This window comes from Recurvomyces mirabilis (genome assembly GCF_035927965.1).
Source record: "Recurvomyces mirabilis strain CCFEE 5264 chromosome Unknown scaffold_12, whole genome shotgun sequence".
Classification (NCBI taxonomy): domain Eukaryota; kingdom Fungi; phylum Ascomycota; class Dothideomycetes; order Mycosphaerellales; family Teratosphaeriaceae; genus Recurvomyces; species Recurvomyces mirabilis.
Window position 1 is genome coordinate 240,381 of NW_027041946.1, and position 19,567 is coordinate 259,947.

The following is a 19,567-nucleotide window of genomic DNA, read 5'->3' on the forward strand; positions in this document are numbered from 1 at the left end:
GACTCGGTGCAGACAGGACACCCTCGAGGCATGGCATCCAACCCCGCTTCATCGTTTCGTTGCGCGACCTCCTGCATGGCAAGTGCATGAAAAAGGCAACCATAAAGTAGCGACGGCGCGAGTGGTAGCGACTGATTGGTCATCAGCCCATCAGGTATCACCCAAATGTCAATTCTTATGCGAGGAACAGGAAAAGAAGGCAACGGATCGGCCCCAATTAGGCGCGTGGCGCTGAGCGTGCCGACAGAGCTTCAGGTCGTTCTGTCCACGTCCACGATTGCAATCAGCTCCAGCTCCAGCAGCCTGAGCATGCACGCTAATCAGCTCGACGCCACAATGTGGGAAGGCGGACGGTCAGCCCATACCCGCGTCAGTTGCTGTTCGTTGCTCGCCCCCCCGCCCCCCTGGATTGAAAGGCCGCAAGTCAGCGTGCATTTTTGCGTATAGCCACTGTAGTGTCCTTCAGCATGGCTTGATCCAATTTCTGGTTATGACCATATGTGATCCAGGTGATGTTTGCACAGTAGAGTGTGCAAAGGGTGGAGCGTGGCAAGGAGCAATCTGCCTTTATGAAAGGCGGTAGCAGTATCCGCCGCGACTGTAGATGGACAGTATTCCGGAGCGCGAAAGGTGTGAGGCACAGCAATGTGAGGCAAAGAGAGCGATGTACTGTGGGCCTCGCCGCTTCCCGCGTGACTCAGCCCCTCATCTCTCATTCCTCACCAACGAAGTCGCTCGTATCGTCGTTTCAATGTTACCATCATACGATATTGCATATTACCAGTTCATTCTTGGTCATAGTCGATCACAAAGTATATTTGTCTTGCAGATGAGCTCCCAGGACACTGTGCTGAAGCACATAGCATGCGAGCAAAAGGCAGCGAGGAAATCCGGCTTGGTTGTTCAGCCGTCGAGACCTCAAGAATGCGATCATCTGGTTTCTTGATTTATACGAAGTCATCGACTTCGAGCTTACAATGAGCGACTGGTCTCTCGAAGCTTGCCAATGTTGCCAGTACATACCCTCCAGACTCCGCCGAATAAGAATGTTCGCGATGACGCCTAGCATTGCACAGCCTCCGGAACAGAACTAAATCGCAAGCCTGCAAGCCACAAGTCGCAATCGAGTCACAAAAGACGCCCAATCATGCCGAACATGGAAATGAGCTTTATTGAAGCTACCACATGAGGCCGCCCTGGTCTATGTCACCAGACCGTAGCCTTATAAGTGGCCTGTACCACGAGGCTGTGTGGTAAATGGCGCGTGCAATCCTCTTCTCGTTCTTTCGCGAGATATACCATGTAGTGTTTGAGGCACGATTATGGCCGACCCCATCACCGCCATTGGCACCGCGTCAGCAGCGCTACAGATTGCACAGATGGCGCTGCAGACAGGCAGCTACCTATGCAAGCTTGCAAAGGCCATTTCAAAGGTTGAGCAAACGATAAGCAGTTTGGGGGCGGAAGCGATAGCCGTCAGTAATGCGTGCAACCTCATCAACCAAGAAATCGAAGGCGTGCTGCCTGCTCAAGGCGTAGACGGCAACAGCAAGTACGATGAAGATGGATCCTTGTGGAAGAGTGTCACCCTACAGCTTGTCGCAACTAGAAACACCGTGCGCGACCTGAGAGCGATCGTTGGTGAGGACGACAACGAGAGCAAGGATTTCTTCCAGAGGGCTCGTAAGCAAATCCATCTCGACAGGAATAAAGATGGGCTGGCAGCAATACAACACCGGTTACATGTACACACGCAGAGTTTGCAAATGGCGTTGCAGATGGTCAACATGTTCGTACTCAGCCCAACTTTGCATCTTGTGTAGTGTACGTAAGCTGACTGCAGAACAGCAAGGTTGCTTATCTCGCACCTAAGATCGTTACTGATGATCTTGGCGATAAGATTGAGGACCTGAAGATGGGCATACAGACGCTTCAATCTGAGTACCAACTCAGCGGACAGAAAGGCATGACACCCAGTGAGGTAGAGCTCATACAATGCGCAAAGGACATCATGCGGAGCGGCAAGACATTGTGCGAAGAGAGCTCGGCTGGGGGGGACATGCAAAGTGGTGAGAAGGCAGCTCGACTTAATAAGCTAGTCGCGGAGTGGACTGTCGATGTGGAGTCACTGCGTCGCGACACGGAGCGGTCTGCGTTTTCTGATGCTGAGACACAGATCCCCAGCATCCTGAGCGGCGACGACCTACCGTTGACCAGTGCCGTACTTACGACACCGATCGACCAGGACGAGGATGACCGTTTGTGCCAGAATACCGATGAGACAGATGACGAGGAGGACGACTTCTCACTGGAGATTGCTCAAGCCGCCCTCGAGCAGGGCCAGCAAGCTTTCGACCAGGAAGATTGGAGAGAGGCAGAGGCGTTACTCAAAGAGGCTCTTTCAACTCTCAAGACTCTCTCGCCGAAGCATCGGACTGGTTGTGATATATTCGAGCTTGAGTATAGGCTTACCGTCTGTGCATACCACACTAGGGAGCCAGCGATCGCCAAAGAAGCCCTCATGAGCCTCGTAGGCCAGACACCGACGTCGGACGAACAGAAGGCCCGTATCTATGATGCTGCTCATCTGCTGGCGCAGTTGCACCTGCGAGAAGGTGAATTGGAACCAGCCCGAATGACCTGCGAGAGTACTCTCAAGGCTAGGTCGAAACTTCTGGGGAGGACACACGATTCCTACCTCGAGTCGCTCGCCCTCATGGCTCATGTACATTTTGTGCAAGGCAATGCCCCGCGAGCGAAGGTTTTGATGGGCATGATACCAGAACCTCGCAGAACAGCCTTGCGTGAGAGCTTGCAGGTGCTTCCAACACCAAGATCTCCTATGGTTTTGGGCGATGTGGATGTCGGGAGTATTGCGGAAACTTTAGACTCCCAATCCACCACGATTCAACAGTCGGCTAATGTCAGGTCCGATAGCTTGCCAGACTTACCGACAGAGCGCCTAGATTCTGGGATGTCCTTGCACTTTTCGGAGAGCCGACATGGGTCACGGGATTCGCGCACGAACGAGTATACCTTTGAGAAGGTTAACTCACTTGAGCCGGTACACCTTCACACGGTGGCAACTCAATCCGATAAAGTGGTGGAAGCCGGTGGCCTCAAGTCTGAGCGTTTCGATCGTACAGACTCTATCATTACTCAAGGCATCACGCCATCTGTTGCGTCCTCTGTAGACAGGTCGGCTAGGGAGGTAATTCTCACCCACGTAGGACGTGAGCCTAGAGGTATGTTGGAGCGCGCGATATGCGGAGGCGACCTGGAGCTTGCACTTTCGGTGATTACGACCGACGATCAGATGGCGGTTTCGAGAGACTCATTCGCACTTCATTATGCTGCCTGCTTTGGGGACCTGGAGGTTGCAGCTGCGCTCCTTAAACAGGGATGGAAGGTCAACTCTGTTGTACGCACCAAAGCAACTATGCGGTATGCGCCACTCGATCTTGCGATGGCCACTCGGCGACCACTTATGGTAAGATTGCTCTTAGAGCATGGTGCAGAGCTCGTATCTGGCAGGCCGAACGGCTATGGAGGTGACGTGAGGAATTGTTATCCGTTCGCCATATGGCTGGAGAAGCCCTGGTGTACCGCCTTTCCTGCGACAGAATCCTCCGACATGATTGCGTGCATCGCGCATGCGCTGGATCATGGCTGGGTCATTGATCAACCAATTGGTTTCTGCGAAGATAACGCTGAACCGACCGGCTTCAAGGATGACAGTGGGGTATATACATGCACCCTTCTTCGACAGATAGTACGCAATCCTCAAGTGGGCACAATGGTCCGTTGCACTCTAGTCGACTTCCTCCTCAAGCATCGAGCATCGCCACTCGATACACTACATCGTGGCCAAACCATACTGCATACAGCGATCTGGTACAACCGTCCAGACGTTATACCTGTGCTTCTCAAGAACAATGCTGAAGTGCAGCTCGCGCAGAGATGCAACCTCGACAAACTCGTCTCTAGCGGTGAAGAAGACGCTCTGTGTCTCGCAGTCAGGCTAGCTGCAAGCAAACGAACTGGTGCAGCTACTGTGAAGGCGCTGTTGACAGCTGGTGCGAAGGTAAGCAGTAAGAATAAGGTTCGAGCAGCAGATGTACCTGCATCGCTACAGCGGCAGGAGACAAAGCAGAAACTCAAGAACATGTTGAAAAGGGACTTCATGGTATCTGTCACACCGTTGGAGATTGCGCAGGCTTCGGGCAGTACACAGCTTATGCGAATCATGCAAGAACACATACACTGATCAGATGACCCCGGGCAACGGCAACAGCGCTCGTGTTGGAGGCAGCGGTCCTTGCAATGACAACGTCAACATCGGACTAGAGGACGGTTCAAGGTGGATCTGCAGTCAAACCAACTGGATGCGTCATTCCAGCAGCAAGGACACCATGAAGTGATTAACGACCATATTGCTCAAGCATCTGATCAAGCGACAAATGACTCTCGCCGTCGTTGACCACTGTCTTTCCGGCCCAGCCCCAGAGATATGGATGCAGTTGTTCCAAAAAGGAATCCAGATAGGCCCAATGCTTCTGCTCCCATTATTCGCGCCCTGCCACTCTGCGCCTAGTCCACCCATTGCTTGTTGCCGTGATGGCTAAGGAAACTGCCGCTCATGACCGCATCGAGCTTTGCAATAAGATCCATTTGCGCCTTGACCGACTTCTCGACCTTGATCATACCTGTCACATCGGGCTGAATCCTCTTGAAGGCGTTGAAGAGATAATCATATACTCCCTGGTCTTGCGTGAGACCCTCGGCTTCGCGGATTATTAGCCAGGACACAACACTCAGGAGATTGCGTTTGTGACAGCCACTTACTAGCAGGTGTTTCGACCCATCCTGGAGAGATGGACAAAGTCTTAATGCCTTCCTCCGCCAGCTCACCAGCGTACTTGGCCATGACGAGGCTGCCGCCTGCTTTGCTGGTCGAGTATCCAATCTGAGCGGACAGCCTGCTCAGCCTAGTCATATCCACATCTCCGGCTCCAGATGTGATGTAGATTAGCTTCTTCTCGGTACCCTTGCGAACGAGTGGGAGGAAGGCGTTGATGCTGAGGATTGGGCCCATCACATTGGCTTTAAACTGGGTCATGTGTTAGCAAAGTAGGCAGGGACCAGGACGTCCGAAGTCTATATCACTGCATACTGTATCTGTGAGTTCGGCTTCAAGCTCGGATTCCTTCCCGGCGCTGGAGTGTCATCAGTATCTTTCTCGGATATATGGGAGGAGAGCGAACGTACAACTGGCTTGCAGTCAAAAACATGCTCGACGTCCCAGCGGAATAAGCATTGTGGATGAGGACGTCAACTTTTCCATCCGTGATCCTCACGACTTCCTTGACCGCCTCGCGCAGGCTCTCCGGGCTGAATATATCGGCCTCCACAACGTGCACTCTGGAGTTCTGCTTTGCCAGCTCATTGAGAGCGTCGGCTGTTTTCTGGCTGCGGATGAGTCCCACAACCGTGTTCGCCGAGTCTGCCGCCTTTGGTTGGGGGTCAGTCATTGGAGTCGAATCTTGCTATATGCCGCAAGCTTACAATCTGCCTCACGAACTCAAACTGTTACAGGTCTATTAGTAGTCTCCTGGAAGATGATCGGAAGAGTGACCTACACCTATGCCGCGGGCAGCTCCGATGACGACGTAGGACGGCATGATGGAAGAGGTCTGTCACTGTCGTTGTTCTGATGGATGCTTTTGGTACAGTGTGAAAAATTTCGTCGAGTGCGTAATCTTTGGTTTGAGTTGGATGTTGTAAGTGAAGGGAGACTGCTACCTATTTGTAGGCCGCACGTGAAGCCAAGGACAAACTTGTGTGATTAATCATGGTTAAGATTGTTAATCTTATACAACACATGTCATAACTTTCGATTCATCAGCCTCTTCAATGCGTCGGACTCGGCATGACATCGTGCAATGCAAATGGGCAAAGTTTCATAAGCATCTCATGTCGATGGTCGCTAGCGCAATGCATGGCGGACGAAGCTTCCCACAGTGGTTTAGTGCAGACCCAAGATCGAAGGCGCAGTTGGCGAGGCTCGACCTGGGTAGCAAGTAGGGCAGATTCTGAGCAGCCAACGCTTAGCAGGCCAATTCACAGTCAGGGCAGATGCGACTATGCGAGACTCACGGCTTGCTATACGACGTATTCGCAATCCTTACGGAAGTTAGGTAAGTCATGGTGATTTATACCGTTGCACGAACTGTCGTGATACGGTTGGTGGCCACGACATAAGGATAGCTACTTGTCTGAGGTCACATTGGCCGCATACCGACTCATTCCACTCTTTTCCGAAGATACTTTCGGCGTCGTAGCACGATAAAGTCCAGGAAAACTACTTTGTACAGACCGAGACAGGCGGCTCATGACTTCGTGCTCATTCGGGTCTTGTAGAAGGTGGCTGACTGTAAATCTCTAATATCAGCAGCTGGTCTCATTGCGTCAAGCCTGAAACCCTTACATTCTGGGAGTGGCAGCGTACTCGAAAGCACGATGCTAGGGTTATGTGGGTGACCCCCCGCTATAGCCAGACACTGCTTGAACAGTCGCCGCGTCTCGAGCTACAGAGCGAATTATCAGTGATGTGATCTTGCATTAGGGCTTTCCGAGTGAGATCATACCTCACGCCGAGTTTCGGAGACCCATGCATTGACCTCGCGAGGGGCGTGGTTGACGAGCAGAAGCCGGGCAAGCACATAATGGAGTTGCGCAGAAGCTGTTGAAGATCAGCATATGTCAGCATCGAAAAATTGACGTTGTAGCATACCATATATGTCATCGCGATAGACTAGTCTCCCGAATGGGTATTCTCGATTAGCACCCCCATCCATCACCGGATCGAAAGATCCAGGGCGCGAGTCGATCCAGTGCTCGGACTGGACATTGAGATCCAACCAAGCGTCCAGCGTTCTGTCTTCGGCAGAACCATAGCAGTACCTCAGGACCTGAGCCACAAGCATGATTGCTCGAGCGTCCCAAAGTCGCGGATCGTCGATACTGGTGCAGACTTTCTTCATCAAACAAGCACTAATGCCCAGGCGTGGAATGGGCTGATGATGCAGCCACGCTACTCGAATATCGAGTTGCATTGCGTTAAGAAAGATGGCGCCGTGTAGGGCTGAAGAGTGATCCGCCACCCATGCATCAGCAAATACTTGCAGTTTAGGCAAGGAATCCTCGGCACCTGCGGCATGGGTTTCATGACCTGTGTGAAATTTGTCAGCGTGAAGGCAATGCCTAGAGCGGGCGTGACGAGATCTCGTACGGCTTGTCTGTGCAGTCACTCTCATTAGCACGATTGCGGCTAGGATTTGTGGCTTGAGATCCTGCGCGATCAAGTAAGGGCGGAGGACCTGCCAGCAGGCCTGCCTATAGTCATTCCCAGCTGCGCCGCGCCCACTGGCAGCTAACACTTCACTCCCCGAAGTCTCCATACTCGTTGCCGCTACTGCCATGATGGCAAGCAATAAGGCCGAACATGACCGTGCTAGGGCAGGAATGGCGATAGTGAAGTGCTGCAGTGGATCTGAGGTATCGAGCCACGGTGCCAGCGTTGTTGAGTAGTGGTCGAGCAGTCGCTCTTGGTAATCCCATACTGGAGCTAGATGTTGTTGTATCACGGGCGACCAGGTTGGAACACCAGTGGGCGAATGGTTTGCATCGATATCAGACCCGACGAAAGTGACTCTGGCCGCATGCAGTCAGCGCAACTCATACCTAGTTCGCGGCGAGTGCCGCACCTGGGCTGCTTCTTGTCAGGCGTCTGATTGAGACCGTTGTTCTGCACGAACACAATCCCGTCGTCTTTGCTACATTTTCTGCCGATCCTTTGGCACTGATTACATGGAGTGCCACCACGACACTTTATATGCCGCGTGTGGCATTCGGGACTAGTAAGAAACTTAGCATGGCATATGTAGATGAAGGCGTTAAGTGTGAGTACCAAGATAGAGTCTTTCGCTGCACCATGACTGTGTGCGCACACACATCGAGTACTCTCGTCCGGTTTAACAAAAGGCATTACTCAGGTGAAGTAATATCTGGCTCTTGAGCATGCATTCACCCAACCCAGATTGCTGATTAATGCCTTACCCGATGCAGTGGCTTCGTCCGCCAATGAGAGGCTAGGTCGTGGGGATCGTTCAGTACAGCTTGTCCATACCTGCGCCGACAATCGATGGGGAACCAGGCGTCTCACCGATGGACACACGCTGAATTATCGAGGGAGCAGGGCAACCGTGATTCACGGACTGCTGCTCCTCGACGATAGCGATAACAGATTTTGGTGATTGAAAACGAAAGCGACAACAGCGTCAACTTCACTTTTGCAAGCGCTAAACAGATTGGCAGTCTGTGCGCTTGTTCAACTACTGTTGCGCCGGAGACTTCAGTATAACGGAGTGCACAGTGACCCACAACGTGTAGTGAGAGCACCCTGATACTGTTCCGTTTACATTCATCTACGAAAGTACCGTGGAATAGCACAGGATCATAATTACTCAACATAGCAACATCAAGTCGACTAGATCTCACGAGACGATTGTGCCTGCCAACGGCTCCATAACATCCTACACCAATGACTACATCCGTCCAGAAAGTGCGACCTCCCATCGTGAGATTGCCCAATCCATGGAGGGTGGCGACTTTTCTGCCTGTAGCTGGATTTCGAGTTATTAAAGAGGAAGATTTAGATATATTGTTTTTAGTTATCTATATAAACTAATACTATTATATACTCTAAACAGCGCTAGGATATTAGTTGTGCTTATACGCTCTATACTATCGGTTTGTGACTAAGATCATTAGCTCGTACTAGCTTATCTCGCTTGTGCTAAATATCTAACAGACGCGCTAGCCGAGAACAAGACGGGAGTCCTCCACTCGAGTCGCGATACATCTCAACAACAAAGGGTTCATTACGACAGCCCCCGACGGCAATCCTGCGAGTCTCTTTGCTCCGCTCTCTGTTATTTCCAGGTGTACTCGAAAAGTATGGATGCCAGCACCTCCAGAAAAGAACTCCGACGTCGCGGCCGGCGGATTGCCGACAAGGACCGGAAGCGTGCTCTCAGGGCGTGTGACCGCTGCAAAAAGCGCAAGCACAAGTGTATCGAGACTCCTGACGGGTTGTGCCAAAGATGTCAGACTGGTGGGTACCACTGCAGTCTTGTTGATGGCGAAACCGCTTCAATAACGGCGATTCTTTCGCAGCACGCTGATTCGAGTGGTCTGATGCGTCTGGATCCCGAGCTCGATGACCACTCCGGAAAGACTCCTGTTGCGATGAGACAACAGCAGGTAGATGCGGTCGCCGCTGACATCACCTTAACAACCTCTGACTCCTCTGGCTTGGCGGGTTTTCTTGCCAGGTTGCGCGAAGCCTTCTGTCTGGAGCCACAGAGCGTACCCGAAGTTGGCGCAGCGAGACATCAACGTTACCAGAGCGCTCCATCCAACTCTCCAGGCGAGCGAGCACGTGCGCATGCAGCATTCTCAAAATTTCCTCCATTGTCTATCTCACTGTTTCTGGTGGCTGTCTGTGTAGAGCATGGCACAGATTGCTTCTTTTATTTCAACCAGTCGCGCTTCACAGCTGATCTAGACGACTTGTACGAGAACCCAGCATCGCGCCTTCGCAACGATGCAAGCTTCATCTGCCTTGCACTTGCAGTGTTTGCTCTTGGTAGCCAATGGACGTCGCTCGCCAAGCCATCGGATGGTGTTTCGTCGCCGCCACTACAAACCGGCGATCCCGGGCGTGTCTTCTATGACCAGGCTAGATTGCTCATGGGCGACATCATTGATTCTGCGTCTCTCGCCTCGGTCCAAGCGGCCTTTGTTCTGGGTGTCTATCTGATGCCAGCTAGCGCCATCAGCGCTGCCTACGTGTATATGGGTCTTGCGTTACGCAAAAGCATGGCACTTGACTTTCATCGGGAAGTTTCGGACCCTACATTAGGCGATGCTGACCGAGAAGTGCGCCGACGCTTATGGTGGTCTGTATATTCTCTCGAAAGAACGCTCACAGTGAAGCTCAGCAGGCCGCAATCAGTCGACGGGAGCCAGATCTCGGTCGCATTACCCGAAGCTTGTGATTACATTGATTCGAGCCAGAAGTTTAACAATCTTCTGCTTCAGATTGCAAATGCGCAATTGATTGAAGTCCTAGACGACCTCTCAAATCATCCGTGAGTGTCTTGTGAGTCGTTGCAACAAGTATCACGACTGATAGCTGTATTTCCGCTAGACCATTGGACATCGAACAACGTCTGGCCTTCGAGGCAAGACTAAAAGAGTGGAAGAAGTCTCTGCCGACTGCACTCAGACGAGATAAAATTCACGCTAAATCCTCCTACTATCGTGCTACCACACATATCTACTTGAATTACTACTTCGCATGGATCGCAATGGGCAAAATCTCGGTGGTCACTGTTGCAAGGGCTCACCTGGACTCAGCACTTCGTCCCGGTCAGTCTCCAGTGGTTGTCGATCCTGACGTCGCCGCACTTGCGCAATCGTGCATTAAACCTGCCAGGAAGATGCTCCGGTTGTTCGACGATTTGCATAACACTGGCAACCTAACCAGGTTCTCGTTCACTGATTTCCAAGGCTGCAGTATTGCTACAATCGTGCTTCTTGTAGCGGGCTTGATTCCCGGAGAGTACGACTGCCAGCTGGTGGCTGCGGTCGGCCTCGACTACCTCAAGCTGATGGCAGGGAAGAACGCCACTGCACAGAAAGGCGTTCACTTTGTCGAAGCAGTACGAGCCATTGTTGCTGAAGCGACTACTAAGATCAGGAACAATCGCACACGATCGAACGAGAAGTCAACGCCGAACGTACCTCCGTTCGATGGGTCCGACTATCACCAATGGGCACAATGGCTGACCACAGCGAGTCATTCGGACACAGAACGAAACACGCATGCAGCACAACCAGAAATGTTTCAAGACGGACCCAGGTCATCTCAGAACGCTGGACAAGGGCATATCTCAGTCCCGCCGACACCACCATCGGTCTCTGGTGTCACCTTTCCCGATGCTACCTGCAACTCATTGGCTACGAAGCAGGCAGTTTCATATGAGGAAACCTTGCCTCAGACATCTATTGGAGCTGCCCTGGCAGATCAGTGCGATTCAATACTGCGATCGAATGCAACCATCCCATACGACTTTCCTTCTATCTTTGAGGACGATCATGAGTATTTAATGGGCCTTACGGGACTCGGGGTACTCGACTTTGCGGAACCGACTGATCTCGACTTTCAGTTTGACAACCCGTACTGAATTCCCAAGGCTGTGGTTATACTCAGGCACGGATTCTGCAGTAGTAACCATTCCACTATTCAGGACATAGAAAGCCCATGATCCGTAACATTTCCCACTAGTAATTCAATTGCGTGCTCCAGATGCTATTGATATACCTGGTCTGTGCCAGCTTATAGGTGTCAAGCTCAACATAGGCGCTTCTGCTATCGTTGGCTTTTGCGACAAAAACAAAGCTGGAGCCTACTTCGGCGGAGTTTTCGATCTGCCACGCTGGCCACTTCGGGACGTGCGGGACTGGGAGGGCCGTCAGCTGTCAGCATCGAATCATGAACGAAAATAGAGCTCTTACCACCATGCCCATTCGGGTTCAGGTCATGTACAAATGAGACCCAAGATCGGCTCATCAGCTCGGATGCTAGCCGGAACTGCGGGCTTGCATAGGCCGTGCTACCGATGTTGCTGCCCGTGCTGTTAATATTGTTGAAGACGATATTCAGATCTGCCCCATGGAACGCGCCCAAGTAAGATGGCAAATCCATGGGAATCAGGTCCAATCGGGCGCTATACGCAGTCGCATTTGCTTTGGCCCACGTGTCGAGTGTCAATCGACGCGAGCTTGTTTCCACTGCGTCGGTCAGAAACGCAACTGCACGCTTATACTGTACACCTCGGGCAGCATCGTCGCTGGCTGTCGGATGGTAGTCCATGGGCAGACCCACGGCGTTGACATTTGGATACAGTATCTCAAGAGTCTCGATGGCCTGCTCATCGGGTCCCGCCGATGCGATAAGCCTGGCAAAATCGCTATCTGTATTGACTGAACCTGACCATAGGAAGACCGTGCTTCGTCCGTCAAGGTCGTGTACATAATGGCGACATCGCTATTGAATTGTCCCTTTCGAAGCGATTCAGACGGCCTATCCTGGAGAAACTCACCGTCGACCACCGTCAGCCATGGTCCGAGGCCGGTGCCCGCAAAGACGGGTGTAGCGCTATATTTCAGGGCAGCAGACAGTTGCTCGATTGGTAAATCGCGCAGACGCTCCAATGAGCTTGTCTCGTTGAGGCAGCCGGTAGTGGCCGTCAGGTTGCGATAGAGGTCTTCTCCATACGCGGTAGCATTAGCAATATTGTATGGCCACTTCTCGACCATGCCACCAGAATCCATTATGGCTCCTCGGAAAAGTCCATCATTGCGGCCTTGGTAAGCTATGAGCTGCTTACCTACAGACAGCGCTCCGGAGCTCTCGCCCCAGATTATGACTTTGGCTGGGTCGCCACCGAAAGTCTCGATGTTCTCTTGGATCCAGCGAAGTGCTAGGCGCTGGTCGCGAAGGCCGTTGTTCAAGCTTCCATGCTTGCTCACTTCCGGACTGCCTGACAAGAAACCGAAAGCGGTCAGACGGTAGTTGAGCGACACGGCAATGATTGGCTTTCCTGCGAGTGTTGACTGGTACACGGAATGTGTGAGATTCGTCGACGGATTCGCGGAGCCGCCGCTGTAAAGGCCTCCTCTGTCTCTGATTAGCATGTGTCCGGACGGGGTTGCGGCCGCGCTCTAAGCACTAAGCCATGGATCCACACAGCAACTGGCAACTTGCCGGCTTTTGCTTGCTCCGGACATATCACATTGAGACTGAGACAGTCCTCTGACATCGGTGCGTAGGATGGTGGCGTCGTGAATTGCATACACCGCAATGCCACAAATTGGCTTCGGCAAGAATACTCAAGGCGGTGAATCGATGATTGATCCAAGACGTACTACTGCGCCGTACTCAGTAGCGGCTCTGTTGCCGGACCAGATACCATTCAGTGGCTGTGGTGCTCGAAATCGTAAACGGTCGATTGGGGGCTGCGCATAAGGTATACCAAGAAAGATGTCTTGCTTTTTGCTTGACAAGTGATTGCCTTCGTATGTCCCATTCCGAAGAGTCACGATAGGCCCAGATAATACGCGCTGCGCTCCAATGAGCCATGCCAACCATAAGGGAGTGGCAATCGACAGCATGACTGCCTTTTCAGCTCTTGGGTGAGTTGCACTCTGGAAGAGGTAGGCGAAGGAGGTAGGTGAAGGAGGTAGGTGAAGGAGGTAGGTGAAGCAAGGATTTCATGTCGGTACCACTGTCGACAGTGAATTGATAGCCATCGGCTCTTGTAGAGCAGTGCCATCACGGAGCTAGACTTTGTCAATCCGAGGCCGATCAGTGCGTATCATCTTCGGACGATCGGTATCATGTACGTAGTCCCGTCCTCCTCGGATACCTGGACATGACGTCGGGCGGCAACGCGCTCTTTTCTCGAGACCAACTCCGATAATTTCAGTAGCTCTTCATAACACACATGCCGTGAAATTGTAGTTCACTTTTTTGGGGAACTGTACACTCGCGGAAGAGCGAATAAGGCGTCCATCATGCTCACATGGTACTCTATATTGACTTTGACAGAGAGGTCACAATGAAGACCTTATGCGGACCGGCATGACACCATCTTCTTCAAACTCTTTGCATCTCGACTTGTGCACTCTTCCTTCCTTTATAACTGCCAAGACATTTGTCTCAGGCTTGTCCAACACCGTGATATCCTCGAGTGGGTTCTGCGCCAGGAGCAGAAGATCGGCACAGAAACCTGTCTTGACTTGACCAAGGGCATTTGACTGGCATATAAGTCTTGCAGCATTGCTCGTAGCGCTCTGCAGTATGGCTAACGGCGAGAGAATCTCTGACCGTAAAGCAAATTCTCTGCTTTGAGCTTCTCCAAGTGGCCCGAGTAAGTCAGTACCAAAGCAAATCGTCACACCTGCAGCCGCTGCGATCTTGATCGCCCGCAGCCCAGCACGGAGTACTTCGGTGTTCTTCACAGCCGACTCTATCGGAAGATAGCCTTGCCACTTGGAAGATGCCATTTCTGCGTACGTTACAAGCGTGGGTGTCAAGAAGCAGCCCTTCTCTACCATCAGCTTTGCCGTGGACTCGTCCAGAAAGTTACCGTGTTCGATGCCTCGGGCGCCATTCTCGATACAGTGCCGGATAGCTCGAGAGGTGTAGGCGTGGGCAGTAATGTATGTGTTGGCATTAGCAGCACAGTCCGCCATTGCGCGTATCTCAGCGCCGGTGAATTGCAAGTGATCGATCTTGTCGGTTGGACTAGACACACCTCCGGATCCCATGATCTTGATGAAGTCGGATCCAGAGCGGATCTCTTCACGCACGGCTTGCATGCACTCTGGTACTCCATTGCACACTCGACCTAGGCCAGTCGTGGTTCCTCCGCAGCACATGCTGTGATCGTGCGAACTCCGGAAATCTGCATGTCCTCCAGATTGAGAAAGAGCGTGGCCTGCGATGAAAAGCCGTGGGCCAGTGAAGACACCGTCCTGAATGGCCTCTTTCAGCGCAGACATCGCTCCGCCACAGTCTCTAACACTGGTGAAGCCTCTTTGTAGCATCTGAGCGCAGACATACGGCTGCCGCAGAACAGAAACGTCGTTTGCGTTTCCAAATGCTTTGTTTAGATCGGAGAAACCGGGTACGGCCATGAGGTGGACATGGCAATCAATTAAACCAGGACACAAATACATGCCAGAGCAGTCAACGACCTTGCTGCGTTCCTGGCGCAGTAGTTGCAAGCGGGATTCATTGTAGTCTTCGATGCTTTGGATCAGGCCATCCACGATGGTGACAGTAGCATTCTTACGGACGGATCCGTCGGTAACATCGATCAATCTAGCATTGGCGAGTGCAATCCGCTGTGTGGGTGATCGTAACCAAGGCTTGATGGCGGATTCTTCCAGCATGTTGTCAAGAGTCCTCGAGCGTTGTGAAGTGATGAGGGTTCCGCATCCACATTCGCAATGATTTGACTTCATAGCGAAGCTGTGATCGGGATACTGAACGTCCAGCTAGCCGTCTCCGAGACTCTATCTGCGCCGGGCAAGCTAGCGAGTCAGCGCTCGCGTACACTTTACCGACAGTGTGGAGCTTCTTCTATCGGCATGCTAGCGAAAGAGTCATGATTTGTCGGAAGACTGGCTTCCCCACGATAGAGCCGTTATCATCGGGGAATGCGGCGTGACGAGGACGAGGATCCAGGTATCCCCAGTCGAGCACATGTAGTGGACGCCGCCCAATATGTCGACTAGCAATATTGTTCGTTTCCAATACTGTTCTCGCTTGGATACTCTTCCTCACAATCACAGCGGCTGGCCACTCGGCCACGTTGACCAACAATATGCAGCGCGACACTATTCAGTCCACGATACCTTCCCCAGATGAAAAGCTTGGTGTGGGAGAAGTGAAGGAAGTGAACGAGTATGGCGATTCCTACACGACAGAACAGGACAAGGCAGTGCTCCGAAAGATTGATCTTGCAGTCTTGCCAATGGTGACTTTCCTCATTGCTGACGCTTTACTTACAACCGCTAAGTCTCCGTCAGATCTGCGCCGTCTTCTTCCTCCAATACTTGGACAAACAGAGTCTGAGCTATGCCAGCGTTTTCGGCTTGATAACTGATCTCGGAATGACGAGCAAGCAATACTCGTGGTGCAGCTCCATCTTCTATGTTGGTAAGTTGGCCTCTAACCCACATGGCTGGCGAGCAACATCCGTGCTAATGTGGAACAAAGGTCAACTCGTGGCCGAATTTCCTGTCATCTATCTCATGAGTAGGCTCCACCTCACCAAATTCGTGGGAGCCAGTATCATCATATGGGGAGCCATATGCATGTGTCTGGCAGCGCCGAAGAACTTTGCTGGATTCGCAGCTGTTCGCTTCCTGCTCGGATTCGCTGAAGGTGCTGTTTCGCCAGCTTTTATCACAATCACCGCCGTCTGGTACCGCAAGGAGGAGCATGCTTCCAGGACAGCGTACGCCAAACTCACGTTAGAACCAGTCGAGGCAGATGCTAATATGCTCATAGCCTGTGGATCACGATGAATGGTCTGGCGCAGATCGTCGGCTGCTTGCTCATGTACGGCATTGGCAAGAACAGCTCGTTAGCGATCGCTTCATGGCGTGTGCTCTTCCTCGTCTGCGGCGCTCTCACTATTGCTGCAGGCGTGGCGTTCTACCTGTGCATGCCCAATGGACCGAACGATGCTTGGTTCCTCAACGCACGCCAGAAGCACGTGCTGTCGCTCCGCATGATCAAGGATCGCGAGGGTGGCGACAAGACAAATTTCTCCACTGCTCAGCTAAAAGAGGCACTCCTGGATCCAAAGTCGTGGCTCGTTTTCTGGTTCGGCGTTTTGGTCACGATGCAGTCTCCCGTACACACAGTAAGTGCAATTGCGAGCCTTTCCATGTCGCTCGTGCTGACCTACCCATCAAGTTCGCTTCGTTGGTTATTAAAGGCCTTGGCTACGACAAGTACCAAACTTTACTGCACACTGCACCCTCGGGCGCTGTACAGATCTTACTCCTGTGGCTTGGTCTCCTTGGCTGTGTGCTCCTTCCGAAGAACAGAACATTCGTGGCCATGGCTCTCTGCATTCCACCATTGATTGGCAACATCTTCCTTATGAGGCTAACTGTCAAAGCTGGCTGGGGTTTGATTGTCGCATCCTGGCTCTCTTCATGTATCACGGCACCGTGGTCTATCCTGCTCTCGCTAACTGCCTCAAACGTCAAGGGAAACACCAAGCGCTCTGTCGTCAATACCATGTTCTTCATCGGATATTGCGCAGGTTGTATCAGTGCTCCGCAGCTCTGGACTCATGGGCCAAGATACGTTGACGGTGTGGTGACTGCGATTGTCACGTGGTGTCTGCTGTTCTCGGCCACTCTTGCTTATCGTGTGGTTTGCTCGAGAGACAATGCTGGTAGAGATCGTTCAGCGAGCGGGATAAGTGAGCATTCGACCGGCAAGGAGCAGGTCGACGTCGATACAACGGGTGCGGCGAGGATCGATTTGACCGACAAGCAGGATGCGAGCTTCCGCTTCAGTCGGTAGAATTAGCAATTCCCTCACGTACTACGTTATACTGCGTCTGTCGTACAAAGTGGCAGTTCATGGAGTCTGCTACACCCTCCAAAGCTAGCTGTTATACCAGCCCCGAGCTGACTCTTTTCGTATCTCGCCCTCCTCGCTCAGGAAGCCTGTACAGCACCTACAGATGGACACGTGCTTGCTTGATAAGGAATCGCATGTAGATTGAGCAGCGTTGGTGCCCTACCGGCTAGGACTAGTAAGTCAGCATGCTAACAGCAGCCATGGAGACTCTACAACAATGTCGGATCGTCCACGTCGTAAGAACTCCGGTCTATTAACACTCCCCCATTAGATCCACGGAGATGTCTGTTGTGCTTAACTGCAAGCCTGTGGCCAATCAGGATCTATACGGCCAGACATGATATCCCACTCACCTGCATCACATGAGAACGCATTTCAGGTCATCGCTCGGCAGCAGAGAGGCGCTGGACATCGATATGTCAGAGATGAGGGAATACCAGCAGGCCTGAGCAGGAAACTCCAGGAGCGCGCGAATCCTCCCATCCCGTGTCGCTCCAGAAACACACTGTGGCCGTCATGCTCTAAGCCTGCAAGCGGATGAAAGTGAAGCCGGACTAGCCAGATCGTGGTTTCAAAGTTGCGTATTCCAACTAGCGCCATCTACTAGCACGATCTCGGCCCATGCTTCTACACATCACAGACCACAGATGTGTTATGGTCATGATACCACAAGCACGCGGTCTTGACGTCGCGCAACCGTTGCGGCGTTTTCATGTAAGTAATGGTGTTATAAGTACGCCTCCGAGGACTCGCAAGTCCTCGGCTCTCATCATCTCCTCTCAGTCCCTATTGTTCATTTCAAGCCCGCGCGGTCAGCTCGACGAAATGCCCTTCTTACAGACCTTGGCCTCATTGGACCTCATCCACCGAAACGCGCAGGGCTACGAGTCAAGTCTTCGCACGAGAGAGCTTTACGGCGAGGTATTTGGGACTCGCGTCCCAGCCTACATCATCTTCCACGCAGTCTTCGGCTATGTCACCCTCGCCATCGGACTACTCGCACTTTTCTTACGAATCCCTTGGAAGCCAATATCACAATGGAGATGGCTACACTCGTATCTGGGCATCGGGTGGATCATCACTACTACGTGGATGGCCTTGACTGCGATCTGGTGCATATACCTATGGTCGGGTTGGGATATTGTCGCCTTCTCCATCTTCTCCATGTATGGGTAAGCACTGGACCTCCTCCTAACCCCGATACACTTCTTTTGGCTGACCAGGATCGTGCCCAGTGCCATTGATCTTGCGTGGATATGTATTCGGATCTGGAAAATCGGTGCTGCGAAGGAAAAGGTCGAGCTGGCTCCCCTCGCACCACAAGGAAGGAGGAAGAGACTACTTCTGTGTTGGAAGATAGCGCACGCGGCTACTCATGGCCTACTCGGTGATCATGCTGCTAGGCGCCGGTATTTCTTTCCCTATGCGATAAGCAAGTCCTTGCCTCTATGAACAAGAGATTTCAAGAGCTGACTTGCGATGGCCAGGGCGTCCTCCGCGTTCAATAAGCAGTACGATGCCTATAACGGGTTGCCTGACAGCATCAGGAACTCACATGCGTAGGATGTGCTCGTTGATATGGAAGTTGATGGCTGTGGAAACGAAATCGACAGTCAGGCAGGAACGGAAATGGTACACTTGCCAATTGCAACTGTTCGCATGATCGAAAGACATTGCCCTGTGAGGTTGTCAGATAATGTGTAGACATTTCCGCGCTTCCAGAAAGTTTCCGTTGCACCCACAGCTTGAAGTGCGGAAGCCTGCTGCCGTACGTCTTAGATTCTAACCATATCGCCGCCTATGCCAATGAGACAAGAACGCAGCTGTGTACATGGACGACGAAGACTTGAGAGTGTCGATCAAAATCACATTGACGAGCACGCCCGCATGCGGTCATACTGTTTGCTCGTACGGCTTACAATACTTGCCTTATACTATATAAGAAGCCGGACTCTCGACTCCACGAATGTATTGGAGGGCGCAGCGTGCACGTCTCATTCAGCGAGAGAGAGAGAGGATTGGTCTTTTCACACGTGTAAAAGAATGCTCCCACATCTCGAAACCCGCAATGGTCCCACTCGTGATCAATGTGGCATTTCCGTAGTTGGCTGTCGACTTACCTGCTCCCTGTAATGCTGTGACGCTACGTATCTGTGCTGATGTATCCGTTGCATGTAACATAGTAGCTTACTGCTCCAACAGCACCAGACCGAACTTGTGACTTGTTCCATTCGTGCCTCCAACTCGGCAGTTGAGATAGCGGAT

General features: G+C 52.2%; 8 protein-coding genes across 8 annotated transcripts; 4 read left to right on the top strand and 4 right to left on the bottom strand.

Annotated features, from left to right (window-relative positions):
• Window positions 1-1,322: 1,322 nt before the first annotated feature.
• Window positions 1,323-4,267, top strand: LTS14_005104 (uncharacterized protein; the record flags this gene model as incomplete). The annotated part of the gene is made up of 2 exons (XM_064837803.1): window positions 1,323-1,789; window positions 1,849-4,267. 2 exons carry the CDS (start codon window positions 1,323-1,325, stop codon window positions 4,265-4,267), a joined length of 2,886 nt encoding a protein of 961 aa, XP_064694507.1.
• A 323-nt stretch (window positions 4,268-4,590) lies between these two features.
• LTS14_005105 (uncharacterized protein) lies at window positions 4,591-5,681 on the bottom strand (the record flags this gene model as incomplete). The annotated part of the gene is made up of 6 exons (XM_064837804.1): window positions 4,591-4,784; window positions 4,846-5,110; window positions 5,174-5,216; window positions 5,269-5,510; window positions 5,566-5,586; window positions 5,640-5,681. The coding sequence occupies 6 exons, from the start codon at window positions 5,679-5,681 to the stop codon at window positions 4,591-4,593; spliced, it is 807 nt and encodes a 268-aa protein (XP_064694508.1).
• A 586-nt stretch (window positions 5,682-6,267) lies between these two features.
• LTS14_005106 (uncharacterized protein) lies at window positions 6,268-7,481 on the bottom strand (the record flags this gene model as incomplete). The annotated part of the gene is made up of 5 exons (XM_064837805.1): window positions 6,268-6,431; window positions 6,488-6,587; window positions 6,648-6,742; window positions 6,794-7,231; window positions 7,292-7,481. The coding sequence occupies 5 exons, from the start codon at window positions 7,479-7,481 to the stop codon at window positions 6,268-6,270; spliced, it is 987 nt and encodes a 328-aa protein (XP_064694509.1).
• A 1,537-nt stretch (window positions 7,482-9,018) lies between these two features.
• Window positions 9,019-11,312, top strand: LTS14_005107 (uncharacterized protein; the record flags this gene model as incomplete). The annotated part of the gene is made up of 2 exons (XM_064837806.1): window positions 9,019-10,214; window positions 10,274-11,312. The coding sequence occupies 2 exons, from the start codon at window positions 9,019-9,021 to the stop codon at window positions 11,310-11,312; spliced, it is 2,235 nt and encodes a 744-aa protein (XP_064694510.1).
• A 97-nt stretch (window positions 11,313-11,409) lies between these two features.
• On the bottom strand, window positions 11,410-12,950 carry LTS14_005108 (uncharacterized protein; the record flags this gene model as incomplete). The annotated part of the gene is made up of 4 exons (XM_064837807.1): window positions 11,410-11,588; window positions 11,644-12,117; window positions 12,231-12,808; window positions 12,877-12,950. 4 exons carry the CDS (start codon window positions 12,948-12,950, stop codon window positions 11,410-11,412), a joined length of 1,305 nt encoding a protein of 434 aa, XP_064694511.1.
• A 793-nt stretch (window positions 12,951-13,743) lies between these two features.
• LTS14_005109 (uncharacterized protein) lies at window positions 13,744-15,087 on the bottom strand (the record flags this gene model as incomplete). The annotated part of the gene is made up of 1 exon (XM_064837808.1): window positions 13,744-15,087. One exon carries the CDS (start codon window positions 15,085-15,087, stop codon window positions 13,744-13,746), a length of 1,344 nt encoding a protein of 447 aa, XP_064694512.1.
• A 434-nt stretch (window positions 15,088-15,521) lies between these two features.
• Window positions 15,522-17,242, top strand: LTS14_005110 (uncharacterized protein; the record flags this gene model as incomplete). Its single annotated transcript, XM_064837809.1, has 5 exons — window positions 15,522-15,674; window positions 15,727-15,856; window positions 15,917-16,157; window positions 16,211-16,568; window positions 16,622-17,242. 5 exons carry the CDS (start codon window positions 15,522-15,524, stop codon window positions 17,240-17,242), a joined length of 1,503 nt encoding a protein of 500 aa, XP_064694513.1.
• An 885-nt stretch (window positions 17,243-18,127) lies between these two features.
• On the top strand, window positions 18,128-18,754 carry LTS14_005111 (uncharacterized protein; the record flags this gene model as incomplete). Its single annotated transcript, XM_064837810.1, has 2 exons — window positions 18,128-18,474; window positions 18,526-18,754. The coding sequence occupies 2 exons, from the start codon at window positions 18,128-18,130 to the stop codon at window positions 18,752-18,754; spliced, it is 576 nt and encodes a 191-aa protein (XP_064694514.1).
• Window positions 18,755-19,567: the final 813 nt, after the last annotated feature.